At 33.4% G+C, this 23,346-nt stretch overlaps 4 protein-coding genes across 4 annotated transcripts; 1 reads left to right on the top strand and 3 right to left on the bottom strand.

Annotated features, from left to right (window-relative positions):
* Positions 1-789: 789 nt before the first annotated feature.
* Positions 790-3,047, bottom strand: LOC102589245 (phosphoenolpyruvate carboxylase kinase 1-like). The gene is made up of 3 exons (XM_006354426.2): positions 2,692-3,047; positions 1,979-2,417; positions 790-1,348 (listed from the first exon to the last, which is right to left on the bottom strand). The coding sequence occupies exons 1-3, from the start codon at positions 3,034-3,036 to the stop codon at positions 1,293-1,295; spliced, it is 840 nt and encodes a 279-aa protein (XP_006354488.1). The 5' UTR covers positions 3,037-3,047; the 3' UTR covers positions 790-1,292.
* Positions 3,048-6,346: 3,299 nt separating this feature from the next.
* LOC102588921 (cryptochrome-1) lies at positions 6,347-10,893 on the bottom strand. Its single transcript, XM_006354425.2, has 5 exons — positions 9,645-10,893; positions 8,792-9,013; positions 7,883-8,589; positions 6,817-7,501; positions 6,347-6,663 (listed from the first exon to the last, which is right to left on the bottom strand). The coding sequence occupies exons 1-5, from the start codon at positions 9,955-9,957 to the stop codon at positions 6,647-6,649; spliced, it is 1,944 nt and encodes a 647-aa protein (XP_006354487.1). The 5' UTR covers positions 9,958-10,893; the 3' UTR covers positions 6,347-6,646.
* Positions 10,894-12,424: 1,531 nt separating this feature from the next.
* LOC102588600 (actin-depolymerizing factor-like) lies at positions 12,425-15,734 on the bottom strand. Its single transcript, NM_001288689.1, is given in 3 exon segments — positions 12,425-12,836; positions 14,444-14,709; positions 15,702-15,734. Coding segments are annotated over 3 exon segments (438 nt in total). The 5' UTR covers positions 15,723-15,734; the 3' UTR covers positions 12,425-12,685.
* Positions 15,735-16,952: 1,218 nt separating this feature from the next.
* On the top strand, positions 16,953-21,564 carry LOC102588268 (chromatin modification-related protein MEAF6-like). Its single transcript, XM_006354423.2, has 7 exons — positions 16,953-17,068; positions 17,150-17,241; positions 17,788-17,888; positions 18,967-19,036; positions 20,808-20,835; positions 21,032-21,092; positions 21,286-21,564. The coding sequence occupies exons 1-7, from the start codon at positions 17,056-17,058 to the stop codon at positions 21,392-21,394; spliced, it is 474 nt and encodes a 157-aa protein (XP_006354485.1). The 5' UTR covers positions 16,953-17,055; the 3' UTR covers positions 21,395-21,564.
* Positions 21,565-23,346: the final 1,782 nt, after the last annotated feature.

Genomic DNA, 23,346 nt, shown 5'->3' with positions numbered 1-23,346 from the left:
CCCTCCAAATGTCCAAAATAATAGATATGTTTTTTTCAAGTTATTGTAATTGCATCTATCTTTTCTTCATTATAGTTTCTCTTCATTTTCCCAATTTCAAATTTAAGATGTAGTGTTACCCTTTTATAATAATTTTTGTATGTTTATGAATAGATTGTTAAAATATTCTCAATGGAGTGTCAAGTTATTTGTTTTTTTTTAAGTTGTTGTAATTGAACAACACAGATAATAGAGTGCGTTAATTTCATGGCACGTGTAATTCGTTTGATTTTATGAGTGTCTCAATGTAATTTACATATAAAATACATTCGAAACGAAAGATAATATGAATCTTACATACATACATAAATTCGAGTTGAGGACTTAAATTCATAAAAATGATCGAGATGTATTTCACAAGATTTTGATCTAGCGTATGTTCTTATCCACCAAGTAAATAAATAACTTAAAATAAAGTAAGAGTTTAAAAAAAATTGAGATGATTGATTTTTCTTTCTCTTTTAGAGTTCAACTTTTTTTTGGGGAGAAAACAAATGAGTAGGGATGTCCTATGGACGGGATAAACGGAAATAAATAGAGAAATTGAACTAAAATTGGCCCAAAAGTTACTGGAACGAAATGAGATGAATTGAAATAAGCTAAAAATGGTCATTGTGCTCTATCCAACTAGACCCAATTCTCTGTAGGGTTTTTGTATATATAAACCTAATCTTAAAGTTACTTGAAATTACATTCAACAAAAGTAAAACCAATAAACTTGTTAAAGTAGGAAAAAATCATGTGTGCGCCTTTATCTCATACAGTTGAAAAACTGTCAACTTATTGTGGTTGATAGTAAAAGAGAACTAATTCATGCATGCTGATCTTTTTTTTAGTGCTCACGATCTCTGTATGAAAAGTTAGATCAAAATATAACAAAAGGAAACACTTAGTTTGATGATTCACAACTTCACATATATTTTGGTAGAAGATATATAAGACAAGTCTCTTAATTGATTAATACTACTTTAACACATTAATACTACCAACATGCATGTGGTGCAGTGGGTGATACTGTTTCACCCTAACCAGATGTCTCGGATTCGAGTTTTGGAAATGGAGAAAATCATGTTGGGTGCGTCACCCCAAATGGGTCCTGCATTTAGTCGGAACTCCAATGCAGACACTGAACACTGGGTGGAAAATCGGGGGAAAAAAGCCATTATACTTCATTCTCACTACTAAGAAGTATGAGTTATCTGCACATCTATTGATAATGTTGGATTAGAGGTCCAAATAAGGGGTCGAAATTCTCAAGCTACGACACCATCTTCTTTCGTCCCATCATTGCTAGTGATCCATGGATGCCCTGTGTATTATTATATATCATCTTATTAACCAAGAAAATAACTAAATTAATATTTAAAAATTTTCAAATTATATGCATTGAAATTTGAACCACAAATTTTTTTTAGACCATTTCAAAAACAAAAGTTTTTATAGTGATCACACATTTTAAAAGTTTTATATACTAAAGATAAAATTAATTCATAAAAATATGATCTGTCCAACACGCCTAAATTTAGGTAGGTCAATGATTCGTGGCCCAAATTATGCTCAAATTTTTAATGGATTAAGAATGATATGTAGAGTACTTCGTTTTTTTATCTAAGAAAATTAAAAATGTCATTTTCTTCTATTCAAATCGTAGAGGCAAAGAAATCTCATTTTCCTCTCCTTTTCTTTTTTTTTTTAAATTCAATTCCGTTGTTGAATGCACAAAGGTAGAATCCTAAATCCTAAAAGAATTCAAGTCCAAACTAGACTTCAATTTGAATTATTTGATCCTAGATTAAGGGAATAATTATTTTATTAAGTATATAGGTATGCCTTAATTTAATTATTTTAAATTTGTGATTAAAAGATTTGGTCAAATAAATGAATGTTGTAATCTAGGAAAAAATCGAGGCTAGAAGAATGATAGAGTGGTGATACTTACGAAGGACTTGTTCAGCTGAGAATCTTCTAGAAATATCTTTACATAGCATTCTCCGTAGCAAATCCTTCGCCGCCGGCGACACAGATCGGAAAATCCTTGTCGGAAACCTAAGGTTCGCTCTGAGAACAGCCTCAAAAATCTCCTCCGTAGAGTCACCGTAAAATGGCGGGATTCCGGCCAACATTATATACAGAATGACACCAGCACTCCAAATATCTACCTTCTCATTGTAATCTCTTCCAGCTAAAACCTCCGGCGCCACGTAATACGGCGTCCCTACCACTCCGCTCATCAGCTCGCCTTCGCAGAAACACTGAGCCGAGCCAAAATCAGCCAATTTCAGATCGTTCCAGTCGTTAAACAGAATGTTATCAGGCTTGATATCCCGGTGCGCTACGCCGAGCCGGTGACAATGCGCTATTGCCTCCATCAATGGAACCTAGAAAAACAGTTGATCCAAAAATTATCAATGCTGAAGACAACAAACAATAGAAAACCCTATCTTATCTACATCAATCCTGTTCCTCCCTTTATCACACCTCATTTACTACTCTCACTTATTTAATCATCAATTTGACAAACTTTCGATGAAAAGTAGTACTACATTTTAGAAATTTCAGTCAAAATCATTTAATTTGAATCTACAAAAACACAAGTGCACTAAAATTCACAGATCGTTTTCCCCTAATTTGTGTAATGGACTGAAAGAGTACCATAACGGCAATGGCATCAGACTCAGAAAAAACTCGTTGAGTAGAGAGTCGATGGAAGAGATCTGAGGAGTTGCAGAGCTCGAGAACGATATCGAGGTACGTATCGTCTTCACAGACATCGACGATACGAACGATGTGAGGATTAGGAGAAACCAAATGCATGATTTTAGCTTCGTTGTAAAGACATTGACGATCGATTGAGTCATCGGCGATGAGAAGCTTGTTGATAGATTTCACGGCGAAAGTCTCGCCGGTTCCCGGCGAGTAACACTTGAAAACGACGCCGAATCGTCCTCTCCCTATTTCCTCACACACACGATATTCTCGCTTCAGTTCCTCGCTCATAACGTTTTCTGTTTTCATCGTTTCCGTGAACACTCACATTTCTCTTTCTGATGGACTTATATAGTACCAGTACTGAGAGTGGAATATTCTTTGGAATCACTTTCGGCCAATCAAAATTAGCCATCTGGTTTTCTTTTTATATTTTTCGAACGTTCAATTATTATTTTCCTATTTTTTTCCCTTAACATTATTACTTGTACACATAAACTAAAATTAATAGCAAATATTTCATAATTTGATTTCTCGTTTTTACTTGTCATTTTTAACAAATCAATAAAGGACAGTTTAATTTTTCCTATTATACCTTTAATTTATTAATATTGAGTTAATGTATTTAGAAAATGTATTGAATAAATATATTTGGAACCTATTGATTAATAGAGATAAAATGGTAAATTCATTATACGAATTACTATTTTCTTAATAAATGTGTCAAGTCAAAATTTGAATAAGGATGGGAAGAGTATTAATCATTATTTCTTAACTAGTGTGTAAAGGCCACAACAAGTAAAAGTGAAGAGAGAATAACTAATTCACGAACAATAGCAAAAAAATAGGATGATGTTTTATTTTTAACGCTGTTGAGAAAAAAAAAATCAAATTAAACTTTTAAAAAGCAAAATACATGATAATTATATCAAGATAAAGGAAGTAATTGTAAGTAATAAACAAAGTACAGTACAATCACAAATCGAAAGTATTGCTCCAAATCCCTTTTTTGAATCACTAAGAAACAAAATTATGTTTGTCATAAACTTATACTCCCTCCGTTTCATTTTATGTGACACTTTTCGAATTTTGAGATTCAAACAAGTTTATTTTTTACCATAATTTTTTCGTAAATCTTTTAAACATTTTGAATTATCAATTATTGTGACTTATAGTACATTTTAGGTAGTTTACAAATATATAAATTCTTTTCAAGGTAAAAAATGAAATGGGTCGGATCCAAATTGCATGCAAACTAATTTGTACATTATCATTATAGAAAAATAAAATAAAATCTAAGGGCGATTAAACATAATCAATGGAGTTTTGTCCAGCAATTTATTTCTAATGTCTTAGGTATTAACATCAAACAATGAAATGCAATTTGTACTCAATAGAATAAACGGTGGGTTACTTTGTAAAAGACGTATTTAAAGAGAGAAAAAATCATACTTTTATGCATAAAACAACAGTTTTTTTTCCTAAATAAAGAAACAAAAAATATTTGGAGAAACAAGTCCATATTAAGAACTATATTTGGGGTCTAAAATAGTTGTCACGTTTTCCTTTTTCAGAATTAATTTGACTAATTTTTAAAATTAAATTAGATTAGATTAATTCAATATTTTAAAATTAAAATTTAGATATTTAATGTCTATATAAAAAATACTATAAGTTACACTTTTTATCTTTTCAACATGATAGAAAAATATTTCTTGAAATATTAATCAAAATTCATATAATTTGACTCTTGAAAATAAAATTGTAACAAGTATTTTGGAAAGAAAGGAATATTAAATTAAAGTTTGAGAATAGACTTACCTTTGCTTGATTTAGAAACCCTTTAGGCATGGACATGAGTTGAGAAAATGGCCAAAAGTCTCCCCAACCTATAGCTAGATTTTCAACTATACACATATACTTCACGATGATTCTATTACACCCTTGAATTATTTTAAAATAAAATTATTGTCACCCTATATGCTGAGGTGGCAAAGAAAGTGTATTCACTTTCTCAAAGAGAGTGAGAGACACTTTTTTTTATTAAAACTTAAAGTTTGCAAGTAATTTTCCTTTTTCATATTAAGTTTCTAATTTATTTATTTTTTTAAATTATGTTATCTTTTACTTCTATTTATCTTTTCTTTTTAATTTTTTTTTTCTTCTTTCTTTTTCTCTTCAAAACTTCTCCGAAAAATGCCATAAACTTATTTCATTACTCAGCTATCACTAATCATATCTTTCTCCTCTCTTTTTTTCCAAAAGAAATCAACTCTCCTTCTTTTAATCATAAACTTCAATTTTTCATTCTCAGATACTAAGTTTACCATTGCCATACCGCTATTTTCACCTCTTTTTTCCATATCTATCATAGTATGTGTTGTTATTGAATTTTGAGTAATAGCAAATTAAGAAATATTTAAAAGTGAGACGGATAGATTAATTTCTAAAATGCTAAAAAATACTTTTCGTAGACAGTGACCATGATAACGAAATTAAAAATAGCAAAAACAATTTTTTATACTTCAAATCACAAATTCACTTTAAATTTGCCATCATATCCAACTCCAATATGCAACCCACTTTTCGGAAACTACTTGACCACACGAACTTATCAATGCTGCCATCTAATTCTTCGGTTGGCAGAATCAAATTCGATTCAACGATATTATCATTATTACTTGAATGAAAATTCACTAAAATTATGAAAAGAAAATAAAATAAAAAATAAATAAAACATATAAAGAAGAAGAAAGAAAGAAGAAGGTAATGTGCTTCTAGGTTTCATATCAATGGAGAAAAAGTTGGTGTCAAAGAAAAGTCAAAAGAGGATTAAAAACAAAAGAAAAAAAGAGAAAGGAAAATATAAAATAAAGACAAAAATTAATAACTTTTTTACTAAAAAAATGATGTGGCAGGCGAGTGTATCTCACTACTTAACATAAATTTTAAGGGGTATATATTTCACTTTTAAAATGTTCAGGGTAATAGGACACCCTTGAAGTTAGTTAGAGTGTGTAGTTGAAATCAAATATAGATGGGGGAGGGGGGGGGGGGTTAGACCATTTTCTCGACATGAGTTTGTTGAAATTTGAAAAGTTAAAAAAGTATCTGAAGTTAAAGTTAAAATAAAAAAGTTGAAATTATAGTTGAACATGAATTTTCCCGCTGGTAAATATTTCGTGGCTATTTTCATATATATTTTGATGAGTCGATGAAAAAATTAAAAAGATAGTAATGTTTTCATATAAAAACAAAATTAGAAAGTCTCTCGCTATTTCAATAAGAATGTGTTTCCCACTATATATTTTCTCAGTGAACTGATTCGCTGGAAAATTAGTGGAACAATTGCATTCTATAATACAAATTTCCTACTGATTCATGGTAGGAGAAACCCTTATTTCTAGTAGTGCCAATTTCCCAAGATAGCTTTCACACTTAGAAGTTATTATATATTTGTATATAATTAAAGGATTATTTTTAAGCTTGACAATATCATCAATACCCAATTGCACCAAGCGCGGGTAGATTAGCTAGTTATAAGAATACACAAGCACTTCATACCCAAAGTAGAATGTGTTATCATTTTCTCAAAACTAGGTGACCTCTTTTCATCTTTTATTACTACGAAAATACTAGAGAAATTCCATATTCAAGATTACATATGCATGGCTTAACTAAACAAAGCAGAGATTAAACCATGAATCTGAGCTGCTTCACGATGAGTTCTATCACGTACTATGTCAAACAAACTACAACCTTGCTACGATTAAGAGGTAGTTATATCTACACCAAGAAATGTTCAACAGAATATCGTCATTCCACTGCATATGTTGATTCAACTATATGTCTCCTATTGAACATTTTCGAAAGAGGCAGATGTTTGGAGATGGTGAGGGAATCATCGCGTTGTAGCTTCTGCAAATGTCAAAGAACACAGGGTCCGGTCATGATGATTGAAACTAGAACAGAGACGAGACGAGAGATTGAAGTGAAGCTAAGCTCTCCTGTTTTGAATGGAACAATTAAATAGACAAACAAAAACTCAATCTTAAGGTGTTTGTGTCTTACCATTTTTGCACGAATTGATTTCTGTGTCAATCTCTTCTTCCTTTTGTAGCTTCACATGTGATGATGCTTCGTCATCAAAGGATTTTCTGTCATGAGACATGGTAATTGTTCGAGGTACAGAGAATGAGTTTCTGCTGACGGTCATCTGTTTTTTCATAGAAGAGGATTCTGCAGTAGAGCACAAGTCACCGTCCACGTTTGACATTTTGATCCTTTCGTTCTTGTAGCTAAGCCTGTTATCGTTGAGCTTCTTTGTATCCTCTTCGGGCTTTGGTCTCTTTTTATATGTGCATACATTTTGCATTGATGGCACCCTTTGATCATAAGATGAACTGCTCGGGCAAGGCCCCTTTCCCTTTACAACGTCGTCCTTTGGGATGTTGGCTGAATCTCCAACATTTTCCGAGTTATCAAACACAACTTCAATGGTTCCACTTGCATCTGAAGCATTCACAGCTGCTTCTTTTTCTCTCATGATAACTATAGCTTGCATTAAACGATCCCTCGCAACATCTACATCAATTATGGGGTTCGGGTAATTCATTCCGAGTTCCACCCCTGCAGCTTTGAGCACATTAGGTGGTGCATCCCAAGGATGATGGATCCACTCAGCCGGCATTCTTGCTAGCTCAGGTAGCCAATGTCTCACATATTCACCATCCGGATCATAATTGAATCCTTGAACCTGCATGAAGAGTTGATGGAACTTAAATAAGCTCACGACTGATCAACTAAATATCCCAAGAATACACCATGCTTTTTACTAGGTATAAAAAGAGCGGTTTTTTTTCTTAATATCAATAAAAGGCCTTCATAAATAGAGTCGAAAATGTCTAGTTGAATGAAGGAAAAAGGTATGTTTTCTTGAGTTTGGCATGATTATGCCATCTCTTGATAGAGGCGGATCCAGGGTTTTAAGTTTATGAACATAGAGTTTAGTCAAAGCTACTGGATTCTGCTGAACTCGTAACTTCTATTGTGGTTGTGCCATAAAAATAATAGAAAAAACAAAGCCATGCCAAGAAACATCATCTACTATGACATTTACATCAACAACATAACATACCTCTGGGTTATCGAGGCGCTCAAGTTCATGACCATCTGGCAAGCTACCAGAGATGTATTGCCAACCAATGATATCACTTTCTAAATCCGCGTCCAATAGTGTATCCCAAAAGTACTTCATTCCCCATTGCCATGGCAGAAGTAAAAACTTGACAAAGAAACTTGACACAATCACTCTTATTTTATTATGAACCCATCCTGTTGCCCAAAGCTCCCTCATTCCTGCATCTACTAATGGGTAACCAGTCCGTCCCTGTCGCCAAGCCTTAAAATGGGCTTGATCAGCATTCCAAGGGAAAAACCTCAGATTGTTCAGTAACGATCTTTCATGAGTAAATGGGAAATTAAAACAGATATAGCGAGAATACTCTCGAAGCCCAATAGCTCTAAGGTAAATAGTAGCACTGTCTTTTCCAACAGAGATCCCTTCTTTGGTCCAAAGTATCTGCTTCAAGCGCACACTGTTGAAAACTTTCCTCACACTTACTTCTCCGAAGTGAAGATAAGGAGACAAAAGGGATGTAGAGTTTCCCCCGACTCTCAGCCTATCCTTTGAGTACGCGAGTAGATTGCTCTCTACAAATTCGGTTAAGGCCTTGTCTGCATTGCTCCAACCTGGTGCCCATCCTTTCCCTAGTAATGCATTACTAGATTTTTCCGACTCGTTTTCCAGTCCCAATTCCTCAATTGAACACATTTTAACCGATCCTGTCAATGAGGGAAATGAAAATTATCAGGTTTACTATAGGTATATGATATGATGTGTATTTAAAATAAAGAACATCTGAGAAATTGTAAACATCCATATTGACAACATTCACCAAGTTAATGTAAAACAAGAAGGGGAGCATTGGCGTAACTGGTAAAGTTGTTGCCATGTGACCAGGAGGTTACGGGTTCTCAGACATACCTGCAGCTTGAGTTAATCTCCAAGGAGGAAGGTGGGAACCAGATTCGTTTTGTATACTTAACGACTTCTCCCAGTATGCATCAAAAGTTGTAAAAACTTTTCCATCATCATCGTAAACTTCCCATGGTTCATTCAGTAAGTCCCCGTTGTAGCTCTGAATAGATATGCCAAGTTCCCCCAACTTTTGCTTGATATTGTGGTCACGAACAAGTGAAACAGGATCTACATCAAACAGAAAATTGATCATGTAAGTACTTCCTCAGAATCAGATACCAGGCACATGGAACTCAAATATTCAAGTACCATTTGGTCTTCTAGGAATTCGATTTTGAAAACTTCTACAAGTTATGCAATAAACTCCAAATGATCTTATGTTTGTTTGGTTGAATACCAAGTGAACTCTGTACAATTCTATTAAATCCAAACGATGCAGCACGTGTTATAGCAAAGATAAGACCTATCAATATTGATACCAGAAATCAAGTACTTGCAAATTGAACACATCAGATCAATACCAAATATCTATAGCCATATATACTTCAAATTTCACACAAACACACACACATATGTATATGTTTGTATGAACATATATGCTGTGTATCGACCCTCTATTTATAGTCTTCCATATTCTATCGCGCTACAAGATCTCACTTGTGTGATTACACTAGGTATGTTGTTGTATATTCTACCACGCTAACAAGAACAAGAAACAAAACTAATAGGAGCTTGTTTATTAGGACAGTTAGATCCATCACATTAGCTCACGACACAAATTAGCAATAACATGACACTTTCTCCAGAGATATAGAGCAGTAACTCTAACTGTAAAGGCCAAAGGAAAGTTACTACTAACCATATAGATGATTATACACAACTTTTGTTGCTCCAACAGCATCGACACACTCCGTGAGAGCAGAAAGTGTACTCTGAGTTTTGATCAACACAAGTTCAGCCCCAAGAGATTTCAAAGATTGTTTCAAGTGAATCAGAGATTGCTTCAGCCACCATCTTGAAACTCTACCGGGATAAAATTGCCCTTCTTCCTTCGGACACCAAATAAACACTGGTAAAACACTTCCATTTCTAGCAGCAGCAGCTAAAGCTGGATTATCTTCAATTCTCAAATCCCTCCTAAACCACACAATTGTCTTGGAATTGCTCTCCATTTCCAACTAGTTAGTTTTCACAGATCCCACAAAATTGGACAAAACCAAACAATCCCCAACAAATACCTCACTTCAGCTTTTCACTCCAAATCTTAAAATATGATAAAAATCCAATCTTTGCTCAAAATTTAGTCCAGTTTCTCATCATATTCCCAAGAAAACTAGCACGCTTAGTTAAAAATCCTATTTTATCAAACCCCAACTAAAGCCAACCAATACTAATACTCATGAAATCAAGATTCCCACAAAATTGGACAAATCCAAACAATCCCCAACAAATATCTTCACTTTAGTTCTTCACCCCAAATCTCAAAATATCATAAAAATCCAATCTTTACTCAAAATTCAGTCCAACTTTTCATCATATCCCCAAGAAAACTAGCATACTTAGTTAAAAATCATATTTTGCCAAAACTCAAGTAAAGCCATCACAAAAAATTTCAAACCCCAACAAATATCTTCACCCCAAATCTCATAACATCATAAAAATCCAATCTTTACTTAAAACTCACTCCAATTTCTCATCATATTCCCAAGAAAACCATCAAACTTGTTGAAAAATCATATTTTTCCAAAACCCCAAGTAAAGAAAACCACCACTAATACTCAAGAAATCAAAGATCAATCTCACCCATAACAATAATTCCACAAGAAAATGTCAGAAGAGAACCAATAAGAGATTTACTACTGAAATTTAGTACCAAGATTGTGTTTAACCAAGACAGTATAGATCAGATAAGACAAAATCCAAGAACAACAATAGGGAACATCCCACATGGAGTATTAAAATCTGCTGAGATGCAAAAAAGGGAAAAAGATAGTAAGTAGTAAAAGATTAGACAAGTGGAATGGCCTCAAAGACAAAAGTCCAATGGCAGCAGTTCTCTAGAAGAATAATAATCCTAAAAAAATGTCATCTGCAGGACCACCAAACCAATTACAGCAAAATGAAAAATTAAATAAAATAGCATAGGATTAATAGCTTAATAAAATATTCAACCTCATACAAACTTTAGGATTTGATTTCATACTAATTATAGTATCTAGCATCAAGATCTATGCATACTTTTTAGAAGGAAGAGTCTTGGAGCAATGTTAAAGTTGTTTTTGTGTGACATGTATGTAATTAACTTGAACCGTGAAAACAGTTACTATTCCTTATTAGAATAGGTTATGTACCTCACATTTCTTGAAGTGTGACATTCTCTAAATCCTAATAACGTGAGATGCTTTGTATGCGAGACGATCATTTTTTTAATTAAAAAGTATAGATAATAATAGCAGTTCTTTTTGTTATATTCTCATGGTTGCTCATGAGAAAGTATACCTTATACTCCTATGCATTTTTGCATACTACATGAGAATACATATTTGAGAGTACTACTTTGCATCTTTCATGTTTGAAGGAATAATTTAAAGTTGTAGAAAATCAATTTTGTTTAAAATTTGGTATTTTATAAGCTTATTTAGTTTATATCTAGTTAGAATTTGTGGTCAAATTCATATAAAAATAAGTTTACTTAAAAGTCAATATTCTTTTGCTTTTCTACTATATACTTTTTTTTTACATAATTATTGTACTATGACATAAGTATTCTAAATGACAATGTTGTGAATTGTGATGTGTACGTAAGTGTGATTGAAAATATTTTTCATCCAATTTAATGACAGACGTGTTCCGGAGAATCTAGAGATAGATATGGTACGATATCAAAAAAATATTTTTTATTTTTTAAAATATAATATTATTATGATACCAAATTAATCCAATATAATTCAATGTTTTAAAGTTATTTTTAATATTTTACAATAGGATAAATTACTCACTAATCATATTATGATCAACTTCGATTTATATATAATTATATATAACAGAAAATTATGATTTTAAGATAAACAAGTAGATAAGATTGAGCTATTTACACATGGGAAATTGAAAGTTAAATGCTAGCATAATTTTCATTTGGAAGCTAATTATTTAAGCCCCTCAATTTATAATATTTTCACTAAAGCCATATCCTCTAATAGTAGCAAATTTGCATATTTTTTTTATATTTAGAGAAAACAATACTGTGTTCATCATTACACAATAATTTTCCAGACATGTCGTACATAATCTTACCAATTTATTTTGTTTATGTAGCAGAATTTTTTGCCGGTTAATTTTTTTACAATAATTGTCTAATAATTGTTGTGTGAGTGCCCTCCTTATATTTTTATCGCAACATATAGACCTTTTAGACCACGATTTAAAAATTCATGTTAACAACAATCTAATAACGTGAGTATAGGACAAGCGTAAAACTAGTCAATTTATGGTGAATCTTGGTAGTACATGGTTTGTATAGCGACCAAAAAACGCGCTGTAGTTTCAGCTAAAGATGTATTTAACTATCCCCCAACAGATTGACAAGATAATTATGTCAGTTATGAGAGGAAAAACAACAGAAAAATCATCGGTCAGATACTAACACCACATAATATTCATTGCGTAGACATACTGAAGAATTTGATAACCATTCACATAGAGAACACCATACTGGGAAGCATCATGAGAATGAGCGAGCTCATAACCAGAAAACATGATATATATACTATCATGAGTCTGGTAATCAGCAACCCAAGCGCCGAGTTATTTATGCCATATAGTTAAGTAGATCGAGCCTTGTAAGACGCGATTACACAGAAATATTATGAATGGTTGGTTCATAGTAGGATGTTTGATCAATCAGTAAGCGCGTTCTTTGAGCACTTCAAGTTCTACTTCAGTAGGGTCAGTAGCTTGAATCTCATAGTGTATGCCTTCCAGCTCCCTCCTGAACCTGTCCTTAGATGTGGCATACAGCATCTTCGATCGGATTCGGGAAACAGACGGAGACCTGAAAATGATGGATTAGAATATCACCTCTTTCGTAATTAAATTAATCTGATGAAATGATTACCCAAAGTAAAAATTGCTCGAACTCTCCAAAAATGCACTACTTTTGACAACATTTTCCTACTGAAGACTTCCCTTCATTTCTGTCGTGTTTCTTGTCATGTTTTAGTTTGTCTTGTCAAGGAGAAGAAGGACCAAGGACTTAGCAATAAGAAGATAAGAATCTATTTTAGATACAACACTGCTTCACGGATCTGAGAAGGGAGAAAATTTCATATTCTCGAAAGGATATATTGCGAGTACACAACAGACGAGAAATTAAAAGAACTGAAGTAAATAAATAAATAGCTTAACATGGAACTTGGTCTAACCCAAAACCAATATAGAAACAATCCCCATAACACATGCCAAGACTCAAAATGAAAATTCAAAATTAGCCAAATAATTAGTCTCTTCTACTGAAGGAAATATACTCGCTCTGCAATCCCCATTACACAAAGGATAATTTCCATAAATCTTCAGACCTTATCACAAGAACTTACGTCACAAAATTACCCTTAAAAGAAAAACACTGTCGTACCGTCTACCCCTACATGGGGAATTTCTTCATCCTCCTAAAACTTCTAAATATAATCCTGCTGGGTCTTAAAGTTCACTGCAGAAAGAGTGATACATACCTAACTAAGCTCTAGAAACAATTTTCTTACAATGATATGCTAGGCACAAAACAACACACTCTAGTTATAGGAAAAATGAATTCTTAAAGACCTGAACCCAACTATTCTTCACCTCAATTTGTCTCGACTGCAAAGTAGTCTCTAAAAAGATATGGTTCCTCGTAGCATCAGCAATTCCTTTGCTGGTCAGTTTTCCACCTTTTCGCAATATGTGCATGCAAGTTTTACTCATATGGCTATTCTCACATTCTCAGTACTATAACATTTTCTCAAGACACTGACGTTCACTTCACATGTACCTCAAGTATTCGACCACTACAGCTGTCAACTTTACTTCTCAAAAGCTCCCTTCTTTCAAACCTAAGCCACATACATAATAACACAACACAAATGGTCCCCTGACCTCTTGCTCTCTCTACGATTAACTCAACTGTTTCAGCCATCACAGACACTCCCTTACAGTGCTACCATCATAATTGCAATTCACATCGTCATGGGCTAGTTATATTCCATAAAGGAGAAAAACTATCCATCAACTATTCCATTTTACTCTCAAATCACTCACTCAATTGGTTTGACACTAAAGCTTGATACTTGTAAATTTGAATGTGCCTGCTCTGTTAAAATCATTAATGTGGTGACTTGACAGCATTGTAGATAATTTGGAACCAACATTCATAAATGAGAGCAAAATTCCCCTTGCACATATAGACTGAAGTTATGATAAAACAGCAACCAACACACCCCCCATGTTTTCTTTTGAAAATTGGAATCCCTATTCTAGACTGCTGAATAGTGCAGCAACATTCACAGAGAACTGTATAAGCATATGAAATCATGAAAAGAGTCTTAAACATGTACAATATAAGGTGGGACACGTCTCTTTGATGAAAATCCAGTTATGCAAGTTCTGGATGAAATTATAACTTACCAGGCAAAGAAGAAAATTTTGCTCTTTTGGCAGTTGTCAGGTGTCACGAAGTCATAATCGTATACTGCATATCGGCAGTCGTTCTCAGGAAGAGCTGCAGTGAAATCATCATAGCTCTCAGCTGGACCTCCAGTTTTCTCAACCACAACCTCATTTTTCTTCTCATCAATCATAAATATCACATATCGATGCACCTTCTTCCTTTGCAGTTCCATATAAGTAGCTTTGCTTTGATCAGCAACCCCCATGCCAGAGGATGCATTTGTCTAGAAGCATAACAAATGTTCAATAAATTTTCTCTAAAGAAGAACCACAGGTATAATAGAACAAAATTTGTACAAGTAGTTTGTATTGTTAGAATGATGAAACATAGATATATAGCTTACTAGGCCTCGACTGAATTTTGTTTCATCAAATCCCTTCAGAAGTCAAATGAAGAAAATCAAGAATGAAGTCTCTAATTATGGAAGAATCGCACCCAAAGGTCAATGAAGTGGTTGAGAGCCAACACGTCTCAGGTTCAAATAAAAAAAAAACACTAGGTCCCATCTGTCCTAGCCTTGGTGGACAGAGTTACCTAGTACTTGTTGGTGGTGGTAGGTGGAAGGTATCCCGTGGAGATGTCCCGGACACGACGGTCATCAACTGGTTTCCATTATGAAATATGGACTTCCAACACCAACTCCAACTCCAACTCCTCGTGACTAAATAGATCTCTAATCACCACCGCTCCCAAACCCACCAAGATAAAAGGCAAAAACCTCAAACAAAACAAGTTTGCTCAACCTATTCAAAACTTAAATCCTCAATGATTTCTCAACTTCAAAACTACAACAATAACATACTCGGTATAATTCCACAAGCATGGTCTAGGGAGGGTGGATAGAGATGTTGTTTCCAATAGACCCTCGGCCTGGGCTCAAGTAATTTTCTCAACTTCAAATTATTTGTGATAAAGCCTCAATCTTGGTGCTCTCTATTCAAGCATTACCACCACTAATTTTGTTTCAACTCGAATTCCCGAGCAATAATGCTCGGGGATTCATGACTCAAAACAGATCAGCCAGCACAGCAAGTATATGAATCAGTTCGATATAACTTCAGAACAATGGAAAACTCAGATTTCCCTCAATCAAATTAAGCAAATTTTGTACTATAAAGCAAAAATTCAGAAACAAACAGATAAGTAATTCAACCATGCAAAGCAAAATCAGATCTATCAAACAGATCAAATTACAAAAAAAAAAAAAAAACTTACCCCTCTGATTCTGAAAGACATGGTTAAAGCGATCAGCAGCGACCTAGAGAGAGACTATAGAAAGAGAATTGTTTGAAATTTGAAGTAGAATCAAAAGCAGCCACCGAAGGAAAAATAAACGATAGTGTACAAGTGGATAAGCACTACGTACAACAATCTAATGCAGCATGACTCATTGGTTCGACGCGTGTACGCCCAAACTATTGCTAGCTAAAAAATTCTTGCTCAAATTAAAATTCAATTTGCTAGCTAAAGTCTATTGTGTTAAATATTTTTTTGAAAAATATTTTCTCAAAAAAGTATAATTGTGAAATTGAAAAAAATGATTTCACTAATAGAAGTATAGGAATTAGGAAACAAGTTTTACGATTTCATATTGATTGCGTCCTCCCACACTCTAACATAGGAGTATCTCATTTTTATTTGTCCATGTCTTGGTGGATAGGGGCTGACCCACGTGGGCTCCAGGGGTTCACCCAAACCTCCTCATAAAAAATTACACGATATTTATAAGGTAAATTTTATGTATTTATATGTATATATATTAAATTTGAGCCCCTTCGTGAACAAGAAGCAAGTTGTAGCATAGTGGTAGATCTCCTTTTAAATTGACGTCCAGAATTTGAATCTCATTATCAACATTTTTTATTTTTGCACTTCTCTTCATTTAGTTTCAAGACCAATCTTTCACGCTTTTTTTAAATAAAAAAAAAAGTGCTAAAAGAGTAGATTTAAACCCAAAAAAAAATAAAACGTGCTCAAAAGTCTCTAGTAAAGGAACTAACTTTTGTATCTATAAACTATATACTACTACTTCTTGGAAATGTGTTTTGTTGGCTTATTCACACGTTTATACTTTTTATTTTTTTCGAACATCCTGAATGAAAATCTTGAATCTGTCATTGTTGGTGGACATAATTACCTGATACATATTGTTAGTGGAAGGTGGCATGTATCCTATGAAATTAATCAAGATACGCGAAAACTGACCCAAAGACGATCCTCATTAAAAGAAAAATCACTTATTTTTCTAAAAAATATCTTCTTTCGTACTGAACACACTCTCCGTCTTATCAAATACCACTCGGCCCAAATAGAAACTTTTTGGACATCAAAGCCTTCTTTTCTTGTTCATAAATATTGAATCAGCCCAATTACTCAAAAAGTGATTTTCTCTAAAGCCCATTTCATTTAAATCATTTTTTCAATTTTGTAGTTAATGTTTAAAGATAAAATACATTTTATTTTGTCCAAAAGCTAACACTCATCAATCTCACTGATAAAACTCATCGTTGTGGCTGCTGATTTTTTTAAAAATTACAGCTTTATCTTCAAAAAATTAATTGCCGGGAAAATGGAGCTCCATGGTAACCCCTTCAAACCCTAATTTCAATTTTTCTTATCAAAATTTGGGATTTTTTTTTTTAATTTGTAAAATTTTCCATTAGGGCACAGAGGTTCAAATCCTAAGGTTGTTCTTGCATCCCTGTTGAACAAAAGAGAAAAGCTTCAAGAAGAACTACGAAATGTTGAAAAACAAGTAAAAAGACTATCTTTATTGAAAATTTCTATTATTTTGATTATGAAGTTCGTTGTAGATGATCCTTAGTTGGATATTACTCTCTCCGATTCAATTTGTTTGTCTTACTTTTCTTTTTAGTTCGTTTTAAAAAGAATGTTTTTTTTCATATTTTGGTGAGCTTTTAATTTTAGCTTTATAGCTGACATGTTTAAGACCACGAGATTAAGGTATATTTTGGTGACCACAACTAGTCCAAAAGATTCAAAAGTTTTGGTTTACTTTAAACAAATTGAAATGGAGGAAGTTGTATAATTCGTGCTGCTTTACTGACTTTTTACTTTCTTAAATTACGTGTTGAGTGAAAACCAGGCAAAAATTGAAACAGAAGGAGTAGTATATTTCGTGCTCCTTTACTGATTTTTAAAAATATTGTTAGTTTGATATGTTGTGGTAATAAGTTTTTGCTGTAATTTTGAGTATTTGCAACTTATGTCTTGTGAGATGTTGTTGGTTTTTCACATTATTCTATTTTGTTGTTCAAATATGGGTATTGGTTTGATGTAGGTTTATGAGCTAGAGACGAGTTATTTGCAAGAATCGGGCACTTTTGGGAACGCGCTAAAAGGTTTTGAAGGATTTCTATCAACATCGAATAAGAATTCAAAGTACACATCTTTCCAGTATTTATTTGCTTGTGTTTTTGTAGTTGGAAAATAGAATTGATGGTTAATGTAGATGATTACTTTTTGTTGCAAAGTGTCTCATTTTTTTCACTGAAACATGATCATGGCATGCTTAGGCACAATGATGGTTATTAAGGTTATGATAGTTGATGATGGAATTGGTCATTAAAGCTTCGTTCTATGAATCAGCATTATTAGTGTTTTTGTGCTAATTGTCGTTTTTCAATAACTACTTAGTTTCCGCCTGGTATTGAGATAGTGAAATCAGTGTTGAGGTTCTGAACTGTATGGGATTCGGTTAAGATAGATCAGGAAGTAGATGTACTCTCACAAAAGCCAGAAATTGTTGGCTAGGTGAAAAAGGCCAATCACTGCATCTGACGTTACAAAAAAAAATTCATATGAATTAAAGTAATATACGGGTTCCATGAGACTTTACTATCCTCTGAGTTACAATCCGTATCTCTAGATACTATATAAGAAAAGAAAAGCATATCTCTAGACAAATTTAAGGTTTCTGTCTACAGTAACTCTTCCCGGAGTTTGTCCATTAAAGAGTGCAAATTTAATGAAATTTCCTGCAAACAAAAAGCAAAAGTTTTGGAGATCTGAGTAATTGTTCAGTAAGCTTAACGAGCCACCAGTTAGGGATATGGTCGATGACATCCAATGCACTAGCATTTGGAAGCTGATTTTAGATTCTGATAACCCTTAAGCTTCTTTCATACATGGAACACCACAAGCACTATCCTGAATGAATAAACATTCAATGACCTGACCAATATGTTAAAAAAGCTCGGTGAATATTCTTAAATTAAATTTTTTGATCCATATCTATACTGTAATTGAATTTTGTGAATAATATTGGTGCATTATTTAGGTTCATATTACTGAAATATTTGGGCTGATTTAATTGTACTTGTGGCCAGTATCTGACTTTGCTTTCATGAATTAGGAGGTTGTTTCCTTTTCCAGAAGTGATTGTTTGTTTCACTATCTAGTCATAATACGTTTCCCAATGATTTACTCGTAAGAATTTCACTTTTATGTCATCTGGCAGCCTCAAAAGGTCAAGAAAATTCCAGCTTGAAGATAGGTTATTCTCATTGTCTTCAGTCACTTCACCAGCGGTATGTATTTGAGTTCTTTAGAGCTTACTTGTTCGTGGAATTTCTGATATTTGCTAAGTTCTTTACTGATGATGTTTATGTTGTTGCAATTTGATAAAAATTAGTCTTCAAACCGTGTTTTGCACTGCTTATACTTAAGCGTTTGGCATTAACTGGTCCTGCAAACCATTCTGTCCCCTAACCCCTAAAAAGAAAAGTCAAAGAATATCTGCTGAATCTCATATCATATGCATGATAAATTTAATATGGTTTGGCCAAATGACCTATATATGAGAAAACTAATCTAAAAGAAAGTATAAAAACTATCGAGAGAATAATCTCCCCCTAAACGAGACTTTTTTGACAACTACATTGGGATATTATGATTTTGTTTACAAGTTCTTTAAACCATGCCTTTTAAGATAAGCTTTAGGTTCGATAATTTGAGCACTGCTAGGATGATGATAATAATATTGATCCCATTAGCTATGTTATGAATAAATTTTTGAAGTATTGATACTTAAAATACGCAAAGGCGAAGCAAGAAAAATTTGCTTTAAAGGCTGAAATAGGGTTCCCAGAGAAGGAAATGGTAGTTGTTCTTGCAATCCAAATCCCTGTGATGGGTTCAATTAAGTTGTGTTTATGAGAATTATGCAGTGTTTTGGATAGAGAGAGGCGGAAAGAAAAAAAAAAAGCATCGAGGGTCGCTTCACCGAAGCGAGAAGCGTGAAGTGAAGTGCATGCTTTTTTCAACTGAAGCTCAATTTAATAGAAAAAAATAAAAACATTAATTTCCACCAATAAATAACCATATAAATAACTTTTGTACCTTCACAAGGTAGAGGTAAGGTTGCGTACACACTACCCTCCCCAAACCCCACTTGTGGGATTACACTGGGTATTTTTTGTTGTTGTAAATAACAAGAACTCGATGGAAATAACATATTAAGCAAATCTTTCAATTCTGAAATGAAAAATTAAATAATAGATACTAGAACTAGCAGCAACAAGAAGATGATGTGCAAGCCTCCATTAGTATTGGAGGAGAAGAACAGCAACTTCGAGTAGCAGCAGCAGGAAGAAGATGCAAGTCTCTCTTGCAATTGTTTTACAATTAGACCTAAAATTAACCCTTATTTCAATTAAATTTCCTTAAGTCTCGCATTTTTTCGCTTAAGGAATACTTAACACCTCAAGTCGCTTCTGAAAATGAACTCTAAAAGGTTAAACCAAACAGAGTTCATTTATTTTGAATTTGGATTGTAATTTCTTTAATTTGAAACCGAAATCTTCTCCACACTACTGCATGAATGGTTAAGTGGGAATTCAGACAACTAACATATGCCTTCAGTAGTAATTACTGTTTTTACAGTTCCAGGGTCTAATCGTTGTTATTGATTTAATTGCAATACCACTTCCACACCACTTACCCTTGAACAATTTGAACTACCTGTGGGTTATCCCAACACCTGTTTTTCTGTTCTAATGTCTCAGAACTTCCTTAATTTTTCACTTATCAAATAGAAGCTTCCTTCAATTTCAACGTTTTTGCGCACACATAGATTTAGGGAAGAAATGGTTGAAAGTCCAATACGAATTTGAAGTTTCATGCATGTATTTGCAAATTCATAGATCTGATTCTATCTTGTTATTTTTATGTTGAATCACCTTGCACTATCTATAATTTCAACTGATTTGATACATTGGCCGAGTGTATATACTTAAAATGTAGCACATCGTTTGATCTTAATAGATGCCTGATGCGGCTGTTAAATTCATTTATGTTTAGGCGGAAGAGCTTGGACTTGGACGTGAAGGTTAGTCTTTTTTGTTCCACACACTTTATAATATAAAGCTCTTGCAGGTTTCTTTTGGGGCGGGGAACTAAACTCAAGCTGTTTCTGGGGAATGTCACGTCACCAAACCAAACTTAGACAAATCATATAGATTATAACAGACATTGAATTGTTATTATAGAAGCTTTTGATCATCTATTTTTGTTTTTTTCCGCAGATGGAAGACCAGATCCTACTCAAGGTCGCATGAGGGGCGGAGGTTTTGCAAATAACGGACAGTATGTTCTACTTTTTATGAAAGAGATATGTTGCATTTATTGGAATTGTTTTAACGTTTAAGCCTACTATTTGCTAAGATACTTGGATTGAGGATGGAATTCTCAAAATATACTTACAACTTCTTTATATTTGCTCTTTTGCTTAATTCTTCCACGATGTTTATGAGTAAGCCTCATGCAACGACTACTGTAGGGGTAAACCAAAGAAGGGAAGAACAGGACCACGAGATGGAAAGAAGTTCCGAATATCAAATGACATGGATCTTGATGATGAAGATGATCCAGATTCAATCTTGAGATAGCTATCTCTAACTTTATATCAAGAACTCTGTATTGTTGTCTGTTGTACCATAGTATTGTATCATCACTCGGTTAAATAAAATCGTATATAACAACTATGTATGCAGCTGATTAATTTTGAGCTCACTAAATTATTTGGTTGTGGATGTGCCCAAAAACTTCCCTAGACAAAGTACATGCTTTGAATTTTGTTGTACAGTTACATAATTTGACAAAGAACAAAAGAGTTTCAAGTGTTCATATTCTTTGTATTCGCCATTTGCAATATCATTATGACATGTTGTATTTGTGTATCAGAAACAACCTCTCTATCCCACTAAGGTAGAGGTAAGGTTCGCGACTTTGCATACATCATATCACCTATACTCCACTCTCCACTTGTGAGATTATACCGACTAATGTAGTTGGATTGATTCATTTAAATTTTTGAATCTTTTTGTTTGGTGCTAGTTTGTGCTTGAAAGTATGTATGTTGCTTGAAATGCTTTGGTGGACTGAGTTATCCGATACTTTTGTACTATTGAGAAGTAGCAGGTGTCCCGTTGATTAGTCGACGTGTGAGCAAGCTAGCACAAATATCACCATTACACAAAGTTGTTAAATGAGGTCACTGGAATCAGTCATGTAACCTGCCCTGTAAGACTTTCCATATATGGATGAGGTGACTTGAGTAAAGCAGGTGAAATCAAATTTACTCTTTTAAGTTATCAATAATGACCATTTAAAGATATATTAATTTTTATTTATTAGAAAAGGTCATTGGAAGATGATTGGTTGGTTGCTCTGTTGGAAGTTGACCTTCCACAGAATTATCATCCATGTGTAAGCTACTGCAACCGTCTACCAAATCGAGGTATCACATATTCTTAAGCGAGAAGATTAGACTCTTATTATTGAATTTTCATTGTTTGCATGTATAACTCTCTTTCAAATTAATTTGAAATAATACGATTAAGCGAGTTTTGATATGTACAATCAAGGATTATGACAAATGGTTAGGACATTAATTAATCAAGGGTCTCGAGTTCGAGCCTTTAGAAGGAATTTTTTTTTTGTTAGTGAGCATTTCCTCCTTTGCTACTGTTATTGCATGTTTTTCTTTTTTAATTGTTATGCGTTCTTCATTGTTTTCTTCTTTTTTTTACTTGAGTTTGACTCACTTGAGCCGAGGGTCTTTCAGAACAACCTCTCTACCTCCATGAGGTAGTGGTAAGGTTTGCATATACTCTACCCTTTCCAAACCCCTTTTATAAGATTTCACTTGATATGTTATTGTTGAGCATTTCTTCCTTTAATGAACCTTACACAGCGTGATTCCAAATTAGTCGGGGCTCAAAGAGTATATTAAATATCGGGTCAGAAACATTTGGTTTTTTTTTGTGTGGATAAATTAGGAGTAATTCACTTGGAATGTGTCTACACATTGAATTGTTCAGCGCTAAACCATTAAATCCCATAGTTGAATTTGCTGGTTAGTAAAAAAATTTAATCACCAAAATAATAAATTAATTTTTTTAATTATGAAAGCTTAGCCGGATTTACCTAGTAACATTTTAAAAATATAAGTTGATTTATTCAACATTCTTATCAATTAATTAAGAAAAGTGTCACTCTAGTGAGTATTTCACTAGCATTACTTAATAAACTTAAACTTTAAGCTACATATTATCTGTCTTTTATATTATGTATATATATTAAAATTTCCAATATAAATTTTAAGAAGGTTATATCATAGAGCTAATTTTCTATTTGTTGACCATTTCAAAAGTAAACAAGGTAAAAGAAAAAAAAAGAAAAAAACTAATGCACTCCATGTAAGGTAGGGGCCGGTTTAGAGTGTAACAACTAAGTTTATTCTAATTCAGTAACTTTAATCTAAATCAAATAATTGATGTGGCGGTAGAAGTCTATACTCGAAAGTACAAAATATAAATTCTGGATCCACACCGTGTAT

The sequence above is a fragment of the Solanum tuberosum genome, unplaced genomic scaffold (genome assembly GCF_000226075.1).
Source record: "Solanum tuberosum cultivar DM 1-3 516 R44 unplaced genomic scaffold, SolTub_3.0 scf00174, whole genome shotgun sequence".
NCBI lineage: Eukaryota > Viridiplantae > Streptophyta > Magnoliopsida > Solanales > Solanaceae > Solanum > Solanum tuberosum.
This window is presented reverse-complemented; position numbering and strand designations above follow the sequence as displayed.